The 18,924-nt window shown below is 38.5% G+C and overlaps 1 protein-coding gene across 6 annotated transcripts in view; it reads left to right on the forward strand.

The window, feature by feature from the left end:
• The window catches only part of LOC103908820 (uncharacterized), a 52,190-nt gene extending 36,469 nt beyond the window's left edge, over positions 1–15,721 (forward strand). Inside the window, exons 3-12 of one of the 6 annotated variants that reach the window (XR_012390734.1) lie at positions 4,275–4,372; positions 5,006–5,724; positions 7,276–7,384; positions 8,290–8,474; positions 8,549–8,902; positions 9,005–9,100; positions 9,194–9,229; positions 10,119–10,169; positions 10,245–10,321; positions 10,512–10,870. Coding sequence is in view for 2 of the 6 variants with exons in the window: in XM_073923510.1 (XP_073779611.1) it covers positions 8,420–8,474; positions 8,549–8,902; positions 9,005–9,100; positions 9,194–9,229; positions 10,119–10,169; positions 10,245–10,270 (618 nt within the window). In the remaining 4 variants the exon portion in view is untranslated. Of the gene's footprint in view, positions 1–4,243; positions 4,373–5,005; positions 5,725–7,275; positions 7,385–8,289; positions 8,475–8,548; positions 8,903–9,004; positions 9,101–9,193; positions 9,230–10,118; positions 10,170–10,244; positions 10,871–15,401 lie in introns of those variants that run through there. The other 5 variants (XR_012390731.1, XR_012390733.1, XR_012390732.1 and 2 more) reach the window with 5 other exon arrangements.
• The last annotated feature ends 3,203 nt before the right edge of the window (positions 15,722–18,924 follow it).

The raw sequence follows: 18,924 nt of genomic DNA on the forward strand, positions 1-18,924 counted from the left end.
GCACTATTCGGAACTGAATTAAGATTGGATGCCTTTCAATAGCAAACAGAATGCAGAATTTATTTGATAAAGGGTCTTAAAGGGTTGTGTCTAAAGGGTTAGTTCACCCAAAAATGAAAATTTCCATTCAAAATCCAGAAAAAAAACCTAAAACACTGTCAAAAACTTCATGTGACATTAGTGATTCAACTGTGATCATATGAAGCTCCAATAACACTTTTGTACATCAAAAAAAAAGTAAAATAACTTTGTTCATCCTTGTCTTCTCATTTATGGTTGGTCAGGGTGCACATTTTCTATGTGAAGTACGATGTCTTTGCCATTCGAGTCAGCAGCATTGTATTGCCCATAGTAAACTGACTTTATGCAGAAGACAAAGACAAAAAAAAATGTTTTTACCATTTTTTGGTGCATAAAAGTGTTCTTTAATTTTTGAATAATTGGTTGACAATGTTTTTGGTTCATTGAACATCTCAGGACCATTGTTGTTTATGGAGGATGATCTCATGTTTCATCTAAAATATCTACACTCTTTTTGTGTAAATTGATTAATCACTGCTTTCTTTAAAGAATACATATCAGCACATCGAGATACAAAGCAGCTTGTTTTGGTCTTGAGAAAGCAGAACAGTGCACATTTACTGCTGACTGTCAAACCCTACTCCTCCACAAACTGCAGACACTGCATATTTTCTCTCTCTTCTCTAAAGCTGAACTTAGAACTAGTAGATTATTGAACTAAATTTTAAAAAATCTTTATTTTTAAAAACTGTATCAGTTCTGAAATAGGAGCCCTGGGAATAGTTCACCCAAATGTAATAAGTCATTTTCTCTCCCTTCACTTGTTCCAAATCAGTTTAAATTCCGCTTTAGTTCATAAACTCTAACATTGTGTTCTTGACACATAAGGAATAGCCAGATGACAGTGTGGATGCACTGTTTGTGGACAGCTCATGCCCTAAATGTGAGAGGCAGATCTGAGGATTACAGTGGGCGCTTATCGGTTGCCTTTGGGCTCGTGGACACTCCACTCCCCCACAGTGCGCCCTATCCAAGCTTCAAGCGATTGTGCCGGTTCATCCTCTGGGATGGCCACGCTTCCGCCCGATGGCATCAAAGATCAGACACACATCAGAGCATCGAAGGCGAGCGGTCATGTTCAGATGACAAACCGGGCCTGCTACCACCCTCCGGCTGTACTTCCCAGGCTGCTTCAGCGGTGGGTGCAAAGGTGTCATCTTGGGAGCGTTAGAATCCTCCCAGTCCCACTCCCCTTCTTTCTGTGAGGTACACAGTAAGCTCATCCAGGTATGAAGGGTGTTTTTCTCAACCTGGTCCTTGTGAACTTTGCCTTCATCTCCTGCAATGGCAGGGCGGCCGCGTATATAAGGTTATTCCCCAAGTGATGGCGTTGCCACCTGGAGTGGTAAGTCGAGACCCCTGTCCAAGGCATGTGGGTTATCTGTGTCTCTTATGGCCAGAGCCCATACAACATGGGCCATGCTGCTTCTGCCCTGCACCACAGTACCAGCACAAGGGCTGCACGAGAACAGTTCTTCCCCAAGCTTGGTGCATGAGCTCTGCATGGTTTCCTGGGGAAGAAGATGGCCACAGTGTGTTCCAGGAACAGCACCCTTGACTCACTCTGGTAAATATGTGCCATGTCAAAAAAGCTTGATATCTCGTTATGCTTATTTCCCAGATAGGCTTATTCAACGACAATGCCCGGGACTTTACCCTGGAGTTCTCTGCGCTGAAAGAACAGCCGAGCGTAATAGGGCAGGTCATCTTCCGGTGGGCTTGGAATAATGCTCCCCCGCTGGGCCCTGCTCTTTGGTGAGAGAGTCATGAGAAAACTCATTTCACTGGCTAGCAGCCATGTTGAGCCCCTGCCTCAGGGTTGCTTCGTTGTCCGTTTACCTGAGTTAGTGGCACCCTGGGGAAGCCAAGTACCGATGAAGAGGAGAAGAGAAGGACCTTTCTTTTCTCCTGTGTAGGGCCAGGGATTCTACCTGCAAATAAATGCAGTGCGCCATGTGTGGCTAATGAAATCTTAGACCTTCTCCTCTCTCTAGGTGTGAAGCCCAAGCGCTGCCAGCAATTTAAAACGCTGTCTTCCAGTTTGGAAGATGGAATCCTTTCTCTCACACCTCCAGCCTTTCTGCAGGATCCTGGGAGGAAGGTAAGAGCCAATCTCTCACTTCAGCTCTTCCTCGGGATGCTCCACTTCCCAAGGTGGACACTCCCAATCCTGAACTGCCCCATCACAGATCCGTCAGTGATTGCTCCAGTGACCCTGCTTGTTCGGGCTCTCTCAGTCTGCCCATCATAGTGGCTTATCCAGAAGGTCAAACGCGGCTATGCAATTCGATTCGCCACACGGCCTTCCGAATTACGGGTATGTATTTCATGGCAGTCAACGTCGCAGTCACTCCTGTCTAGTGTGAGGAAATTGCAGCCCTCCTGGTAAAGAATAAAATTGAGCCTGTTCCTACAGCCGAGATGGAGTGTTGGTTTTACAGCCCGTATTTCATTGTACCCAAAAATTATGGGTTATAACCATCTGGGCATTTTGAACCGTTATCAACACAGGATACTGTTAAAAATACTCAGGCAGAAATGCATCCCTCGATGCCACCGTTCTTGGTATTTGTTACAGCTATAGACCAGAAGGATGCTTGCAGAAGGTGGCCTAGTGCCTCTTCGCCTAGTGGGCATCTGAATTTTTCGATGACTGGCTGTTGTTAGCACAGTCAGTTGTTTATGTACAGGGACCCGGTGTTTTGGCACCTTGACCTGTTGGGGAAAGAGCAAGCTCTACCCCATGCAAAGTTTCTCTTATCTTGGGATGAAGCTGGACTCGATCTCCTTGATGGTTTATCAAAAAGTGTGCCAGTCTAGTTCGGCAAGAAAAAAAGTGGTCCTACTGACCTAAAAAGTGTTTTTTCAATGACTCCTGTGGCATATCCTGGTCACACCACTCCGATTTTTCATATGAGACCAATTCAGCAATGGCTTCATGAATGGGTCCTAAGATGGTGTATGGTGCATGGGGTTATTCCCTGACTGAGGCTGCCCTCGACACAAATGCTCTGGCCAGAGCTTAGGCAATATGCATTTCTCCTAGTGAGTCTGCTTGCACAGACCCTGTGCAAGGTCTGGGAGGACAAGGAGCATGTTGCACCTCTGAGGCTCAACTGGACCTGATTTTCCGAACTTACAGTCTTTGTCATGACCCCTCGTTGGCAAATTCCCATGAGGAAGGACCCTTTTCTTAGGAATGGTCACCCTCTGGTACCTGCGCCTGGTAACTCTGCTAACTCTTTTTCTGATAAAACAGCATGTGGCCACGCTCCTTTTGTTGTGTGTTCCTCCCGGAGAATAGGTGTGTCAACTGAATGGTTTGTGATGTCACTAACCCGAATGTCTTTTATTGTAGTTTTTCAACCAGACGCTTGCTGTAGGCTTTGCTATGCTAACTCTTTAAATAACAGTTTCTTCCTTTGCATTAAACTTTGAGTTTTGTAACTTGGCATTTGCTGTTTATCCTTATACAGCTACATTACACAATACCTAAAGATAAAAAGTTAACCACCTCTTTAAAATGTTTTTTGGCATGAAACCAAACCAATGCTCTAATATTACTAAGCTATAAAAACTAGCACTGTCGCCTCACAGCAAAAAAGTCACTGGTTCGAGAATCAACTATAGGCCAGGTGTCATTGCTGTGTGGAGTCTGCATGTTCTCTCTGTGTTTGGGTCGGTTTCCCCTACACACCAAAGACATGTGGTATAGGTGATGTTCAAGGTGACAATCAACAGCCATCTAAACACCATAGATTGCTGGAAAACATTCAACAAACTACAAATCTGCTGGTTTATGGACTACAGATCCCAGTCATGCAAGACACACACTCACCTGCTCCAAGTCACCATTGATTAGACACTCACAGCTGAAGCTGCTTTTGGACTGATTACTGCACTATAAATGCAGCACACTAACACACAGCTGTTGCTGAGTCTTGTTATCTGCTAAGTGACATTACAACGCGTTTCCTTTGTCTTGCTTTGCCGTATTTTGGTCTTCGCCTCGTTTATTTGTGTATTCCTGTCTGCTGCCTGCCTTATGACCTTTCGCCTGTTACTTTGACTACATTTCTGGATTGCCTATATACATCTTTTTGCACCTGTGTTGACCATTGCTTACCTGACCTTGCTAATAAACCTGCATTTGGATCCGCAGCCCTGTTGTCAGTGTCATATCCCCATTACAGAAGACTCAGCCCCAACATAGATCCAGCGGGTATCAAGATCATGCATCTGCATCAGAAAGCCCGGTCTATAGAGGAGTATTGTGGAGGACTTCATCCAGGTAGCCCATTTAACATCTTTGGATGAGTTATGCCTGATGATATTTTTTGTGGTAGTTTATCTGAGCCCTTTTATTCCAACATGCCACTGCACAACCCCCACTAGACTTTAAAATATTATAAAGATCTCGCATTGCAACTAAGTGGGTCCCCCTTCACTGTTGGCAAGGTGGAGGAGACCCCTAAATGTTTTTTGGGGGCAGGCAAAGCACAGCAAGACCTGATGGCCACCTTAAGTCCTCCAGTTCACAAGATGGCGGCCTTCTGTCCTCCAGGTCACAAAGAGGCCGCAACCAACCAACCCCATATAAACTAGAAATTGCAAGAGTTCAGTCAAAGCGGGGTGAATCAGCTTTCAGCAGCTACGCCCCTCGCTGCTGAAATAAGCTTCCAGAAATGATCAGATGTGCTCCAGCATAAGGGACATTCTAATGAAGAGTGAAAACACATGTGTTTAGGTATGCCTTTACTGAATGAGGGCTGTGCTGCATCAGACAGATCGCACTATTATGTTTTTCTTTTCTTTTTCATTCTTAAACTTGTCTCTTTTATTCCTCTTTATGTAAAGCACTTTGGATTGCCACTGTGTATGAAATGTGCTATATAAATAAACTTGCCTTGCCTTGCCTCCGCAGCTCCATGCTCCAGGCCCTCTGCAGTTTCACGCTCCAGGCCCTCCGCAGCTCTATGTTCTAAGCCCTCTGGAGCTCCATGCTCCAGGCCCTCCGCAGCTCCATGCTCCGGGCCCTCCGCAGCTCCACGCTCCAGGCCCTCCGCAGCTCTCTATATTCTAAGCCCTCTTCAGCTCCATGCTTCAGGTGTCACGAATTACAGGGAGACCCAATTGCAAGTAAAAAGATTTATTGGACTCAGACAGAAAACAGAGAAGGATGGACGCAGGCAGATGACTGATGAGTGAAGTGAGCAGCAGGAAGATGTATAATGAATAGAACAGGGAAGTACTGTAGAGCAAGTTCAGGGAGCTGATTACAGCTGGGCGGTGCTACGCACGGCAAATGCTGGTGACGGCGTACACGTGACCACCCAGCTGATATGTAAACACAACTGACAGCCACGCGACTACAACACAGACACAGAGACACCCAAACACAGACACACTGCAGGCCCTCCGCAGCTCCACTCTCCAGGCCCTCCGCAGCTCCACTCTCCAGGCCCTCCGCAGCTCCACGCTCCAGGCCCTCCGCAGCTCCACTCTCCAGGCCCTCCGCAGCTCCAATCTCCAGGTCCTCCGCAGCTCCACCCTTCAGGCCCTCCGCAGCTCCACGCTCCAGGCCTTCCGCAGCTCCACCCTTTAGGCCCTTCGCAGCTTCACGCTCCAGGCCCTCCGTTACAGGTAAATTGGATTTTCTAAATTGGCCATACTGTATGAATCTGCATGTGAATGAGAGAGTAAATGATTGTTCCCAAACACTGTTATGTCACGAGTTAGTTTGCTTTCATTGCTGGGTTGTGGTAGGAAGGACATCCGTCACAATAAAACTTATTCCAGAGTAATTTGCGGTACAGTGCTCTGTGGTGACCCCTGATAAATCAGGGACTAAGCTGTGGTAAGTCAGTTTATGACTCATACAAGACTAATATTGACTAACATGGAAGGAAATGGTATATGTGGTATATATGTGGGGAGAAGGTATGCAAACTTTTTCACTCCCAATGGCACATAATATTGAAAAAAAAAATACAACTGCAGGGTTAATATTACTGTTTGTGCTATTAAGTATTGGTTATTGATGTTTAGCTCTTTGGAGATTGTTGTATATTGAGTTAGTAACAAATTGATTGTTCTGCAATGACGCACTCTAGTGGTGTGTGTGTGTGTGTGTGTGTGTGTGTGTGTGTGTGTGTGTGTGTGTGTGTGTGTGTGTGTGTGTGTGTGTGTGTGTGTGTGTGTGTGTGTGTTTATGAGATTGTTGCAATAGTGCAGTAAAGACGTGTTCTGAGCAGCTATCCTTTAATATAAATATTATTAAAAGAGACAGTAAAATGTTTACCATTTCAAATGATTTTGTATACAGACATGGCATTGCAGTAATGGCACCACAAACAGCCATAAAATGTTAGTTTATCAAACTACCTCTTAACTTTTGTCATAATTTTATTAACTGAACAGCACTATTCGGAACTGAACTGATGCCTTTCAATAACAAACAGGATGCAGAATGGATTTCCTACAGGGTTATAAGGGTTATGTTTAAAGGGTTAGTTCACCCAAAAATTAAAATTTTAATTCAAAATCCATAAAAAAAACCTAAAAAACTGTCAAAAACTTGACATTAGCTGTAATCATATGAAGCTCTAAATACACTTTTGTGCACCAAGAAAAGAAGGCAAAAACGGTGGCGCAGCGGGTAGCATGTTTGCCTCACAGCAATAAGGGCGCTGGTTTGAGTCAGTTGGCGTTTTTGTGTTTAGTTTGCATGTTCTCTCTGTGTTCCCGTGGGTTTCCTCTGGGTGCTCTGGTTTCCCCCACAAGTCCAAAGACATGTAGGTGAATTGGGTATAGGCTAAAATTGTCTGTAGTATATGTGTTTGAATGAGTGTGTATGGATGTTTCCCAGTGATGGGTTGCATCTAAAGGCAATCCACTGCATAAAACATATGCTGGCGGTTAATTTCCCTGTGATTTCCCCAGATTAATAAAGGGACTAAGACGAAATGAAAATTTGTTCATCTTTGTCTTCTCTTTTATGATAAGTGTACTACGTGCAGTACGATGTCTTTGCCGTTTGTGTCAGCAGCATTGTATTGCCCATAGTAAACTGACTTGATGCAGAAGACAAAGATAAATTAAGAAATAGTTTTTACCATTTTTTTGGTGCATAAAAGTGTTCTATGAGTTTTAAATGTATGTTTGACGATGTTTTTGGTTCTTTAAACATCTCAGAAACATTGCTGTCTATGGAGGATAGGAGATCTCTGGGATTTCATCTAAAATATTAAAATTCATATTCTGAAGAGGAACAAATGTCTCATGGAATTGAAAGCAAATGAAGGTGAGTAACTAATAACATCATTTATTTCTGTGTGAACTCAACATTTGATCATAGGGGGCGAAAGAGTTCAACACAGTTTGCAATGGAAAGCTTGAGTAAAACTGAGAAATACGTAGGCAGTGCACTGCACAGCACCCTTAATCAGAGGCCTTCTCTGCATTCTCAACAGTTAAAATTGCAATTTCATTAGAAAGAAGGAATTATTTCACAATTTTTCAAAAACAAATCAACACATTTTTAAATGATTTATTCTGTGCATGCACAGTCTAATCGTTTTTGATGCAACAGACAGGGAAGTTAATGTCAAATGAACTTATAGGAAACTCTGTGGTTAGCTGTTTTCAGGGCTGTCACATGTTATGTGTGGTCCTGAAATGGAAAGAAAAACTATGCACTTGAGAAAGGCAGTTTTGACTGCACTCAGGCTGTCCCACATTTTAACATTGGAAGTTTGTGTCTCGCATTTATTTGTTTTGGACAATCATAACAATAAAAAACATGAATTGTGTATATAAAGTATTTCACATTCAAAGAAAAAATGTCAAATAGTGACAGAAAACACGTAAATTGGAGTGATCATTAGTGTTTAAAAAGATTTTAAAATGGTATTTTTTTGTGATTGAGATAGAAAAGTAATATATGTTCGATCAAAATGATGGTTTGTAAACAGTGAACTACAGTTTGAGTCAAAATATGTTTTTAGTCAAGCAAAATTTTACACAGACATTTTGCGGTATGGAAATACAGCCTTAATGGCTGTATAATGGCTGTATACAGTATGAGTCAAATAAAACTGTACGGTCAGTAATCAGTAATAATTATCAATCTTTTTTAGATATAAAAACTATATATATAAACTATATAAAAAGTTTTAAGCAACAACAAATAACCAATCTTTTTTTCAGGTAAACCAAGTTGAGCTGTGTGATCACACTTATGAAGGGCAATGCATGTGTGTGGGTCTGTGTGCTATTACGGGAAGTAACACATTAACTTCGGTCTAATTTATTTGACACTGAAATCTGGCTTGACAACATGGCATGCTTTTTACGTCTATGGATATTTTTTAGTGCTCTGGCCTTTTCAAATGGTAAGTTATAAAAAGAAATGAGTCTTCATTCTTAATGTATTAGTGTATAATTCTTATCATGCTCTTGTGTTTAGCTCTGAGCCGCTGGAGTGAAAGATGTACAGATGTGAGCATTGACACCTCTCTGAAATCTAAAGTTTCTCTCCCGTGTCACTTTAATACGAGCTTGGACAGTGACACAGTGACATGGAGACACCTAAACAATGGAGACACTCTTGTAAAGATCATAGCTGATGGCAGAATCTACTTTGATAATCCTAGAGAAGGACGAGTGACTGCTTTTCCGCTTTTAGTTGAGGAAGGAAACTTCTCCATCCTCATCCATGATCTGGAGTCTTCAGACGTCGGCGTGTACTTTTGTGAGCTGAACAGTGAATGCTGGAGAGTGAAGATCACAGAATCAGCTAAATCGATCCCTGCACAGGAAAGTTGGTGTTTAATTTAATTTTAATGCCTAATAGCAAATTACTTAGTAAGCAAAATAAATCATTTAGCATTTATTTCACATGTCATTTTTATTTCTGGCACAGACACAGTAACGTTGAGCTCTGATCTGAACTCCTGGTTGTTCTTTTTGGCTGGAGCTTGTCTTTTTGCAGTGGTTTTTATTGTGTTTTATCACATTGGTGAGCACGACTGTTCATTTATTATAAGGAAAATACTATGAACCACTATATTAACCAGGATTCTATTTTGTTTGTTTGTCAAATCATACTCAGGCTTGCATAACCGTTTGCGATCCTGGACAGGCTTTGGTACGTACTGTAATAAAGGTATAGGGCTTAAAAAGTTTGCTAGCTTGTATATTTATACAACATATAGTTAGAGTCATAATTATTAGCCCCCCTGTTTATTTTTCCCCAATTTCTGTTTAACGGAGGGAAGATTTTTTTTTCAGCACATTTCTAAACATAATAGTTTTAATAACTCATTTCTTATAACTGATTTATTTAATCTTTGCCATGATGACAGTAAATAATATTTTACTAGATATAAGACACTTCTATACAGCTTAAAGTGACATTTAAAAGCTTAACTTTGTTAATTAGGTTAACTAGGCACTAGGCAGGTTAGGGTAATTAGGCAAGTTATTGTATAACGAGGGTTTGTTTTGTAGACTAATAAAAAATATATAGCTTGAAGGGGCTAATAATTTTGTCCTTAAAATGTATTTTAAAAAATTAAAATATTCTAACCGAAATAAAACAAACAAGAATAAAATTTCTCCAGAAGAAAAAATATTATCAGACATACTGTAAAAATTTCCCTGCTCTGTTTAACATCATTGTGGAAATATTTTAAAAAAGAAAAAAACATTCAAAGGGGGGCTAATAATTCTGACTTCAACTGTATATGAATACAAAAACATAAATTCATCAATCCCTCTATTGTTCAAACTGCTTCATACATATTTAATAAAATTCATTTTTAATTACAGTTTAAACAATGTTGATGAATTAATCATTGCTTCATTATTGTTGGATTTCTGCTGTTCTCACAAATTTCGAACAAAAAATTAATGCTATAAATGATTAACCAAGCCCAACTTATTTGATCCATTACTGTTGGCTTGTTTCCTTTGATATATCTTGTGTTTTCAAATATGCTATTTATAATTGATAATCTTTTATTCATGCATATCAGCATTCAGAAATCAAGATTCAACTGAGCCTACCATAACTACAGTGTATGATGGTAAGTCAAGACACAATTATGTTTGGAAGATGTTTTGATGATAAAGGTTGAGAATAACAGCCTTATTTTTTTTAGGCATCCAGGCAAAGGGGAGAAGCTGACAACATTGGGATACAAACACATTTTGTCTTAAAATGAAGACGATTCAAAAGGTTCTACACATATTATTTCTGTAAACTTGTGTAAATTAATATTCTATTGTATGTTGATTGTTTTCCTTTAAAGTTTTTTTTTTTTAATTATTTTTTTTTTAACTGTTTTAAATGAATGTCATCTACACTCAACGGCCACTTTATTATGTACAACTTACTAGTTCCCGGTTGGACTTTCTTTTGTCTTCAGAACTGACTTAATCCTTTGTGGCATAGATTCAGCAAGATACTGGAAATATTCCTCAGAGATTATGTTCCATGTTGACATAATGGCATCACACAGTTGCTGCAGATTTGTCAGCTGCACATCCATGATGTGAACCCCTCATTCCACCACATCCCAAAGCTGCACCACTGTATTAAGCTCTAGTGACTGTGGAGGCCATTTGAGTACAGTGAACTCAATTGTCACGTGCAAGAAACCAGCCTGAGATGATTCACGTTTTATGATATGCACTGTTAACCCTTACTGTAGATTATGCAGTATATAACTGTAAAATAGCCAGTGTTTTGCTGTAATAAAAGGAAACAGTATTTTACTGTAAAATGAGCAGGATTTGTATGAGATTTTGTAGTGCAAAGAATAAATTACAGTAATTTACTCTATGTACCCATTACAGAGTTACTGTGATACTAAATGGTAAATTACTGCTCAACCATTATTACCCCATGTAATCTGATGCTTTATGTTGCTATATATATATATATATATATATATATATATATATATATATATATATATATATATATATATATATATATATATATATATATATACATATACTGTTCAGTTTTGGTATATGTATGGTCAGTATTGAGGAGAAAGTGAGACAATGCATTAATGATAAGGTAAATTTCTCTGCAGCCATCTCTGTGTTTTCTTTGGTTCCTTTTATGTTTTTAACATTGAGTATCAGGAGTCAACCAATGTCAATGTCACAGCTAATTAAAAGGTAAAGATATCGACAAGATGCATTTAAAGGCAAAAATATTCACACAGAGCAACCAAATTATCATTATCATTTTTATAACTTTGTTTACTTTTCTATAATTAATCTAATTTGCCTAGTTTAGCCTACAGTTAAGCTTTTGAATTGCACTTTAAGCTGAATATTAGTATTTTGCTAAATAAAAATGTGTTATTTAAAAAATATCTTAAACAGCACGTACATACATTTTTACAGAGACTCAATGAATTTGTTTGGAAAACTTCAAATGGTAAAAATGGCATTAACAGTATAGTATAAAGACTTTCCTAAATAAATGTATTAATCAGGTTATTTTATTTATTTATTTATTTTTATTACTACAGGTTTGGAACAACATGAGGATCAGATTATTTATTATTATTATATTTTTTTTTTTTTTTTTTTTTTTTTTTGCTTTGGATGAAGTTTTTATATTTTTATTGTTTTTACTTAATGATATGTGCATGATTGTGATAAATGTAGGCAGTTCCTTTGAAAATATGCTATGTACCAGGGATGTCAAACTCCTGGAGGGCCACAGCCCAGCAGAATTTAGTTCCAGCCCTGCTTCAACACACTTCCTTTAGATTTAGTTTGATCAGGTGTGTTTAATTAGTATAACTGCACTGTTACTCTGTAGATTATGCAGTAAATAACTGTAAAAAAAAAAAAAAAAAAAAAAAAACATTGATTTGGGCATCACCACACACTCCTACAGGCTGTCCGTCTTATTCTAAACACAAAGGTGTTAGAAAAAGTTTTCAGAAAATGCTGGCCCTTTAAGGGAGCTAGGTGTTTGATTTGTTTACTGCTGAGTGTGCTCTATTCTCTATCCATCAATTCAGATGTAGAGTCTGATATATTTTAGGCTTTAAATAAGAAATAAGTAAATAAGTAAAATTGTTGCCAGTAACCAAACTTTTACAGTGAGTAGCTGGCAACAGTGTTGCCAGTATTCTACTGTAAAAAACCCCGGTAAGGTCTAACAGTGTGGTGTGTGTGATCCTGCTGGAAGTAACCATCAGAAGATGGGTACACTGTGGTCATAAAGGGATGGACATGGGGCCTGTTTCAGTAAGGAAGTTCAAACAACTCGGAGTTTAAACTTGAACTCTGAGTTGATTTACCGAGAGATTAAAAACTCAGAGTTTTCAGTTTCAGAACAGCTGATCTGAGTTAGGTCAATCAACTTTGAGTAGACCAACTCAGAGTTAAGCGCGCGCACCATGACTATAAAAAGGCATTATTAATGGAGCGCAGATATTACGAGTGATCAAGGCAACATCTTAAAAAAAAAGAGATCACCATTTCTTTCTCCAGCTGAATTTGATGTGCTAATGCAAAGTTATAGCAAATATGAGCATATATATTTAAAAAGAAGCAACCATCAGTGAAACGGAGAAAGTTAGCCTGGGAAAACAGCTGCTCAAGTAAATGCGTAATTTTACATTTTAAAATATTTAAATATTTAAGTATAATAAAATAAGTAATGTAATGTGTGATGTGTATAATTTTTTTCTAAACTTTTATACACGTTTATCAGTTTTAATAGATTTAATCGTGCACTTGTGTCTGCCTTTTTTACTTATCAAGTGATAGAGGTTGATATAGTATATATATTTAGTACATGTCGAAGGTCAGTGAATTTAAGCTAATTATTTATTGTTCTGTGTGTGACTAAAAGGTAGGCAATGTCTATGTTTTCATCCAAATATATTACACAAATTTATGTGCAAAACTGGAATATTGCATAAAAGATAAGTATAAAGCAGCGTTTCCATCCAACGAGTTAAAGAGAACAAAATCGTCACTTCCTAATTAACTGGTGCCAAATATCAACAGTTAAAACAGAATTTACTGTGGTAAAAGAAGCTGCGTCACTTATTTCTTTATTTAATAAATGTACTTGCGCCTCAGAAGACAATGCTGACACACAGTGAACACGTGGGGGCGTTTGAAGCCATGAGACGCAGAGACTCTTGACACGCTTCAGATGCTCGGAGGTAATTAATAATACATATAATACTGAATCAGTTCAGGCATTTTAAAATGACTAAAACATCATTTAAAACGTGTTACAGTGTGCTCAGCCTGCTGGTTTGTCCATTCACACACATTTTCATCATCAAATGATAACCTTTTTTAATGTACATACTGTAATTTGTTCAGTAAAAGTGTTTTCATCTTAGTTTATGTGCATATTTTCTATCGAATAAAAGTTTATCCTACTCAATTTTGCATGTGTTTTTTATGCATATTTTCAAAAGTTTTATGCGTTTCCATCAATCGTTTTTATGCATATCTCCAAAATGAGCATTAAAATAGGTGGGTGGAAACTTAAGGCTAAGGCGAGAATTACCACTTCATCTTTAATAAAGGGGAGGAGACCAACAGAAACTCTGAGTTTAGAGAATAAAACTTGCTTCTGACCAGGTTAGGTTCACAGAGTAAGTTACCACAGTAACCACTCATTTCAGGGTTAAAATACTCTTGAGTTTTCACTTAACCTCCTTTCTGAAACAGGCCCATGGTCAGCAACAATACTTAGGTAGGCTGTGGTGTTGACACGATGCTCAATTGGTACTACTGGGCCCAAAGTGTGCCAAGAAAATAAAAGTGTGCCACCACCACCACCATCCTGAACCATTGATACAAGGCAGGATGGATCCATGCTTTCATGTTGTTGACTTCAAATTCTGACCCTACCATCTGAATGTTGCAGCAGAAATCGAGACTCATCTGATCAGGCAATGTTTCTCCAATCTTCCATTGTCCAATTTTGGTGTGCCTGTGTGAATTGTACCCTCAATTTCCTGTTCTTAGCTGACAGGAGTGGCACCATGTGTGGTCTTCTGCTGCGGTAGCCCATCGGCCTCAAGGTTTGACGTGTTGGGAGAAGCTGTTTTCCATACCTCAGTTGTATCAAGTGGTTATTTGAGTTACTGTTGCCTTTCTATCAGCTCAAACCAGTCTGGCCATTCTCCTCTGATCTCTGGCATCAACATAGCATTTGCGTCCACAAACCTGCCGCTCACTGAATATGTTCTCTTTTCTGGACCATTCTCTGAAAATCCTAGAGATGGTTGTGTGTGAAAATTCCAGTAGATCAGCTGTTTCTGAAATACTCAGACCAGCCAGCAACCGTGCCACGTTCAAAGTCACATAAATCACTTTTCTTCCCAATTCTAATGCTTTGTTTGAACTGCAGCAGTTCGTCTTGACCATGGCTGTTTCTCAATTTCAAGAACGCAGAGAACGGACTTGTGCTCTTGTCCTTGAAAGAACGAACTCGGCAGACCGTTTGGGCAGAGAACGCGTCCTGTGAGGATTGAGATGCTGCGTTATTTCTGATAGTCACATGACTTTCACGTGTTTTTAATAGAAAATTATTTAAACATTACAGCATTCATACAACGATTTATTGTTTTCCCCCTTTTCAAAATATATACTATGCATAAAAACATTATAAATAGGCATTGCACAAGATAAATAAAACAGATTTTAATGTGAATTTCAGCAAATGTGTTTATTCCTTTATTAAGATGTCCATGGTGATGTTTATATTTACCATATCATTTAGCAAAAATTCTGAGATAAATAAGTTGAATCTCTGAACTTCAATCTAAATAAAATGCTGTGCTTCCCACTCCAGTCGCAATGACTTCTGGGAGTTCTAGCGTGAGTTCAGTGCTCAAGGCTGCATCGGTGCATCCTCGATATCAAGAACATATCCGGGAAGTTTCAGGCATCCTCTGTTCTTGCGGTCTTGAGTATTGGAACTGAACTTTGGCAGTTGATGATGACGTTACATGAAAACATTAGGACGCAAGACTGCTGAAGAACGCATATTGAGAAACAGCCCATGTCTACTACCGTAATACATTGAGTTGCTGCCATGTAATTGGCTTATTATAAATTTGTGTTAACTAGTAGTAAGGCAGGTGTACCTAATAAAGTGGCCGGTGAGTGCATATTTTAAGCATACTTTGTACTATTTTTGTAAAATACTGTTTTAATTACAGCGATTGTTTTTTTTTTTTATTATTCTGTACTGTTTTTAATGTGGGTGCAAATACTGATTATTTTTTCACTGCCTTTCTTAATACATACAGCATGAAAAATCAGAGAATATTGCAAAAGGAGAATGTGCAGCGATAAAATAAAGCTGTTAAAGTTTCAAAGAAGAAATGTTGGTGTCTGCACAACAAATGTATAAAAGAGATTTTATGTTTAAATCGTATTAGCTGCAGGAAAAGTGTAATAACATTGCCATGAATCGATTTTTAACATGTCATAAAACATTTCTAAAAATGCTTTTGGTGTTTAACTATTGTTACATTCTAATGTATGACAAAATATAGACAGATTACTTGTTGCAGTTGACTGTTATGTCCAGTAGATGACACACATTACTTTTAGTAAGACTGGACTAGAAAAGACATCATAAGGAAAATATATGGTAAACAAACAAACAATCTTTAGAATGCATGTTTATTTTGATAGAGAATTAAGATACTGTACTTATAGAAGAATGTGTGATAGAGGTTCATAAAAGAAACACATTTCTGATTTTTAAGTCCACTCATCTGGCTCAAGAGAAATTACATTAGGTAGATACAGAGATAAAAAAAATCTGATGATTGCACCAGATTCCTTCTGTTCCAAACAGGCTCAATACAATATTATAGCCAATACACCGTGTAGGGATTGTATACAGTTTAACCCAAAGAATGACCAGTCTGGTAGACGAAGAAGAGCTGGAGTCAGAGATTTAAATAAATAAATGAAGTTTAATGAAGATAGTTTGCAGTTACATCAACAGAAGCCAGCTTCAACACTCGCAATGAGTTCCTAGGCCGCTCTGCTTACAATCACCAATCAATAACAATTATACTCTCACATAACATCCTTAACTGCATCATACATATAGGTGTTCTAATCTGATTGGTTAAAACACAGATAGACTAGAAACATTTCCACGTGAGGTTCGTGCGTACAATTCTGAACAATATCTAAACATAAACGTCAGACACCCTTTAGACTGATTAGAGCTGACTCCAGACCTGTGAAACTGATCAAAAATCAAATAAAATACACACACTTAAAGTATAATCTGTTTCTTATCCAAGGCTGAGTGTACTCCCAGCCGTCTTTATCAAAACTGGTTAAAAACCGGTAGAATCTACATTCAGGCAGTTATAATTCCTTACTACATAAAGTCTATCTTGAATAAAAAGTAGAATCACTTTAAAATAATTAACCGTAAAAATTGCAAAATCACTTTAGACATTTTAGACAGTATTAACTCGTAGAAATTACTATAGAAACAGTTGCTTCCTGTCCTCAGCCCTCAGATCCACTCAAGGTCTCTGTGACCTCTGACCTAGTTGGGTGGCTTCTGAAAATAGTTATAAAGAGACAGGCAAATGCACTGAACATTCTTATATTAAGCAATGTGTTAACTTATTCATTAATTAAAATCAATTCACAGTTAAATACTGAGAAACACGATGATGTAAAGGATAAACGTTGGTCCATGATGAGACGGATTGGAAAGCAGAAATCCGAGTCCTTCAACAGAAAAAAACACAAAAAGTCAGATTTATAAACCTATAGTAAGACAATCTACATTACTGAGCCTTGTCAAGTATGGTTTTACCTATGCTCGAAAGTGGTCCTCTGCTTTTAACCCATCCAAGTGCACACACACATATTGAGTGAGAAGTGAGAGCACACAGTGAGCATCCACCCAGAGCCGTGGGCAGTTATTGCTTCCAGCAGCTGGGCTTGCTCACCTCAGCTGAGTATCGAAGGTGAAGAGGGTGTGGTTTATTCACTCCCCCCATCATCAAATCCTGCCAGGACCTGGAATTGAATCTGCAACCTTTAGATTGCAACTCTCTAACAGGCTCCTATAAGTAAGCTAAAAAACATAATGCTAATGTTTAAAACAGCTGTGCTTTTTTAAACACCAGATAAACAGATGAAAAAAACATTGGACTTCCATTCTGTCCTCTTTATGCTGTGTAATAAAATCCAAATGAGTTTATAAATAGCACTGGAGGTCATTGATAAACAACACATAAGCAACCACATCAATGAAAGACCATGAGGACTCTCTGAGGGTTTTAGAAAATAAGTAGCCAGGTAATCAGAGAACAAGTGTGAATAATCAGGAACTATGGAAAAAGACAGTGCCAGGAAAGGGAAACAATGCGGTAGGATGCCAAAAACTTAAACTTTTACTGGACACCACACTGCTTTAATGCCAACTGCAGACGTCTTTGGCTAAAAGGGAGCTGATTGAAGTGACGACCTTATTAGAAATGCTGGACTCTGCAGTTTTAATTTCATGTCAGGTAAGATCATGCTATGCTCAATCATTACTCGTTTTAACATATAGTTAATGAAACTGTGGACACTGAATGCTAAGAATAAAACGTGAAAGTGTAAGTTATTAAGGTAAACTTGGTTTTATATTGGCACATTCATTCAGTGACAACTTGTGACACACTCCCTATATTGTTTACCATGGCACTTTGAATATTCGGTCTGAAATAACCTGCAAGTGTGACTTAAAAACAACATTAACACTGTTTATTTGACTGTGAATAATGTTGTACTTTGATAGTCATTGGCTGCTAATGCGATTTCGCTATTTAGAGTTTACAAATAATACTTTTATGAAATGATAAATGATATTATTAAGGAGAAAGTCCGAATGTGCGAATATAAAACCAACTTTATCTCTAAGTGTAAGTTCACATACCCAGCCGTAACGTTACAGGTGTAGTTGGCTGTCAGAATGCAGTCGTTTTGTTTGCTGATGATTACCCAGGCTTTGCACCGTCTTCTTTCCTTGTCTTTGGCTATGCAGAACCTCAATTTTTAGCACTACATAGTGTTGAATCTGGTCATCATGGAGCATTATTTCTTGCACATGACCACACAGAACAACATTGTTGTCATCCAAAGACTTGTAGACCTTTAACTTCTCTCTTGTAAAATCACGTGGAGCTTCAATGACATTGTATATTTGGGGTTGGATGCTTGACCATTTCGTCTTATCCAATATTCATTGAGAGGGTGCTACCGTAAATGGACCTGTCAGATAAACGCCGCTCACTTTAACGTTAATTTTGCTGAGTCAAAGTGCTTATCACTGGGTGACGAGCTGTTATAACACGCTGAAAGTATCATGTAAATAATATATATATATAACATGTAATCAATATATCTTATTTCTAAGACAACAAACTCTGTACTGCATCGGATGTCATTCCCTCGCTGTAAATGCTAGTGCTCCTGGTTTTTTTCTGCCACCTCCCTGCGTGCGCATTCTGAATCCTTACAAACATGGTAATTCGTCTACAGATTAAAGAAAATTGAGGAATTCTGTTGATTGGAAAATAAAGATGTTTTTATTTGCATCTATTTTGCCTACGGACTCTGACTTTTACTCATAAAAAAACTTGCTTGCTCTACTAACAATAGCGGCAATTGGAAAGCCGCTACAGGATTAGTTTTTGAACTTAAATGGTTTGTTGCAATCAGTTTCCTCAAATGGTTTGAGTTACCTCAACTTATTGAGTTTTACAGTGCAGGGTCAACACTGCTGGTGATCAGAACACTTAC

This window comes from Danio rerio, chromosome 15 (genome assembly GCF_049306965.1).
Source record: "Danio rerio strain Tuebingen ecotype United States chromosome 15, GRCz12tu, whole genome shotgun sequence".
Classification (NCBI taxonomy): Eukaryota; Metazoa; Chordata; class Actinopteri; order Cypriniformes; family Danionidae; genus Danio; species Danio rerio.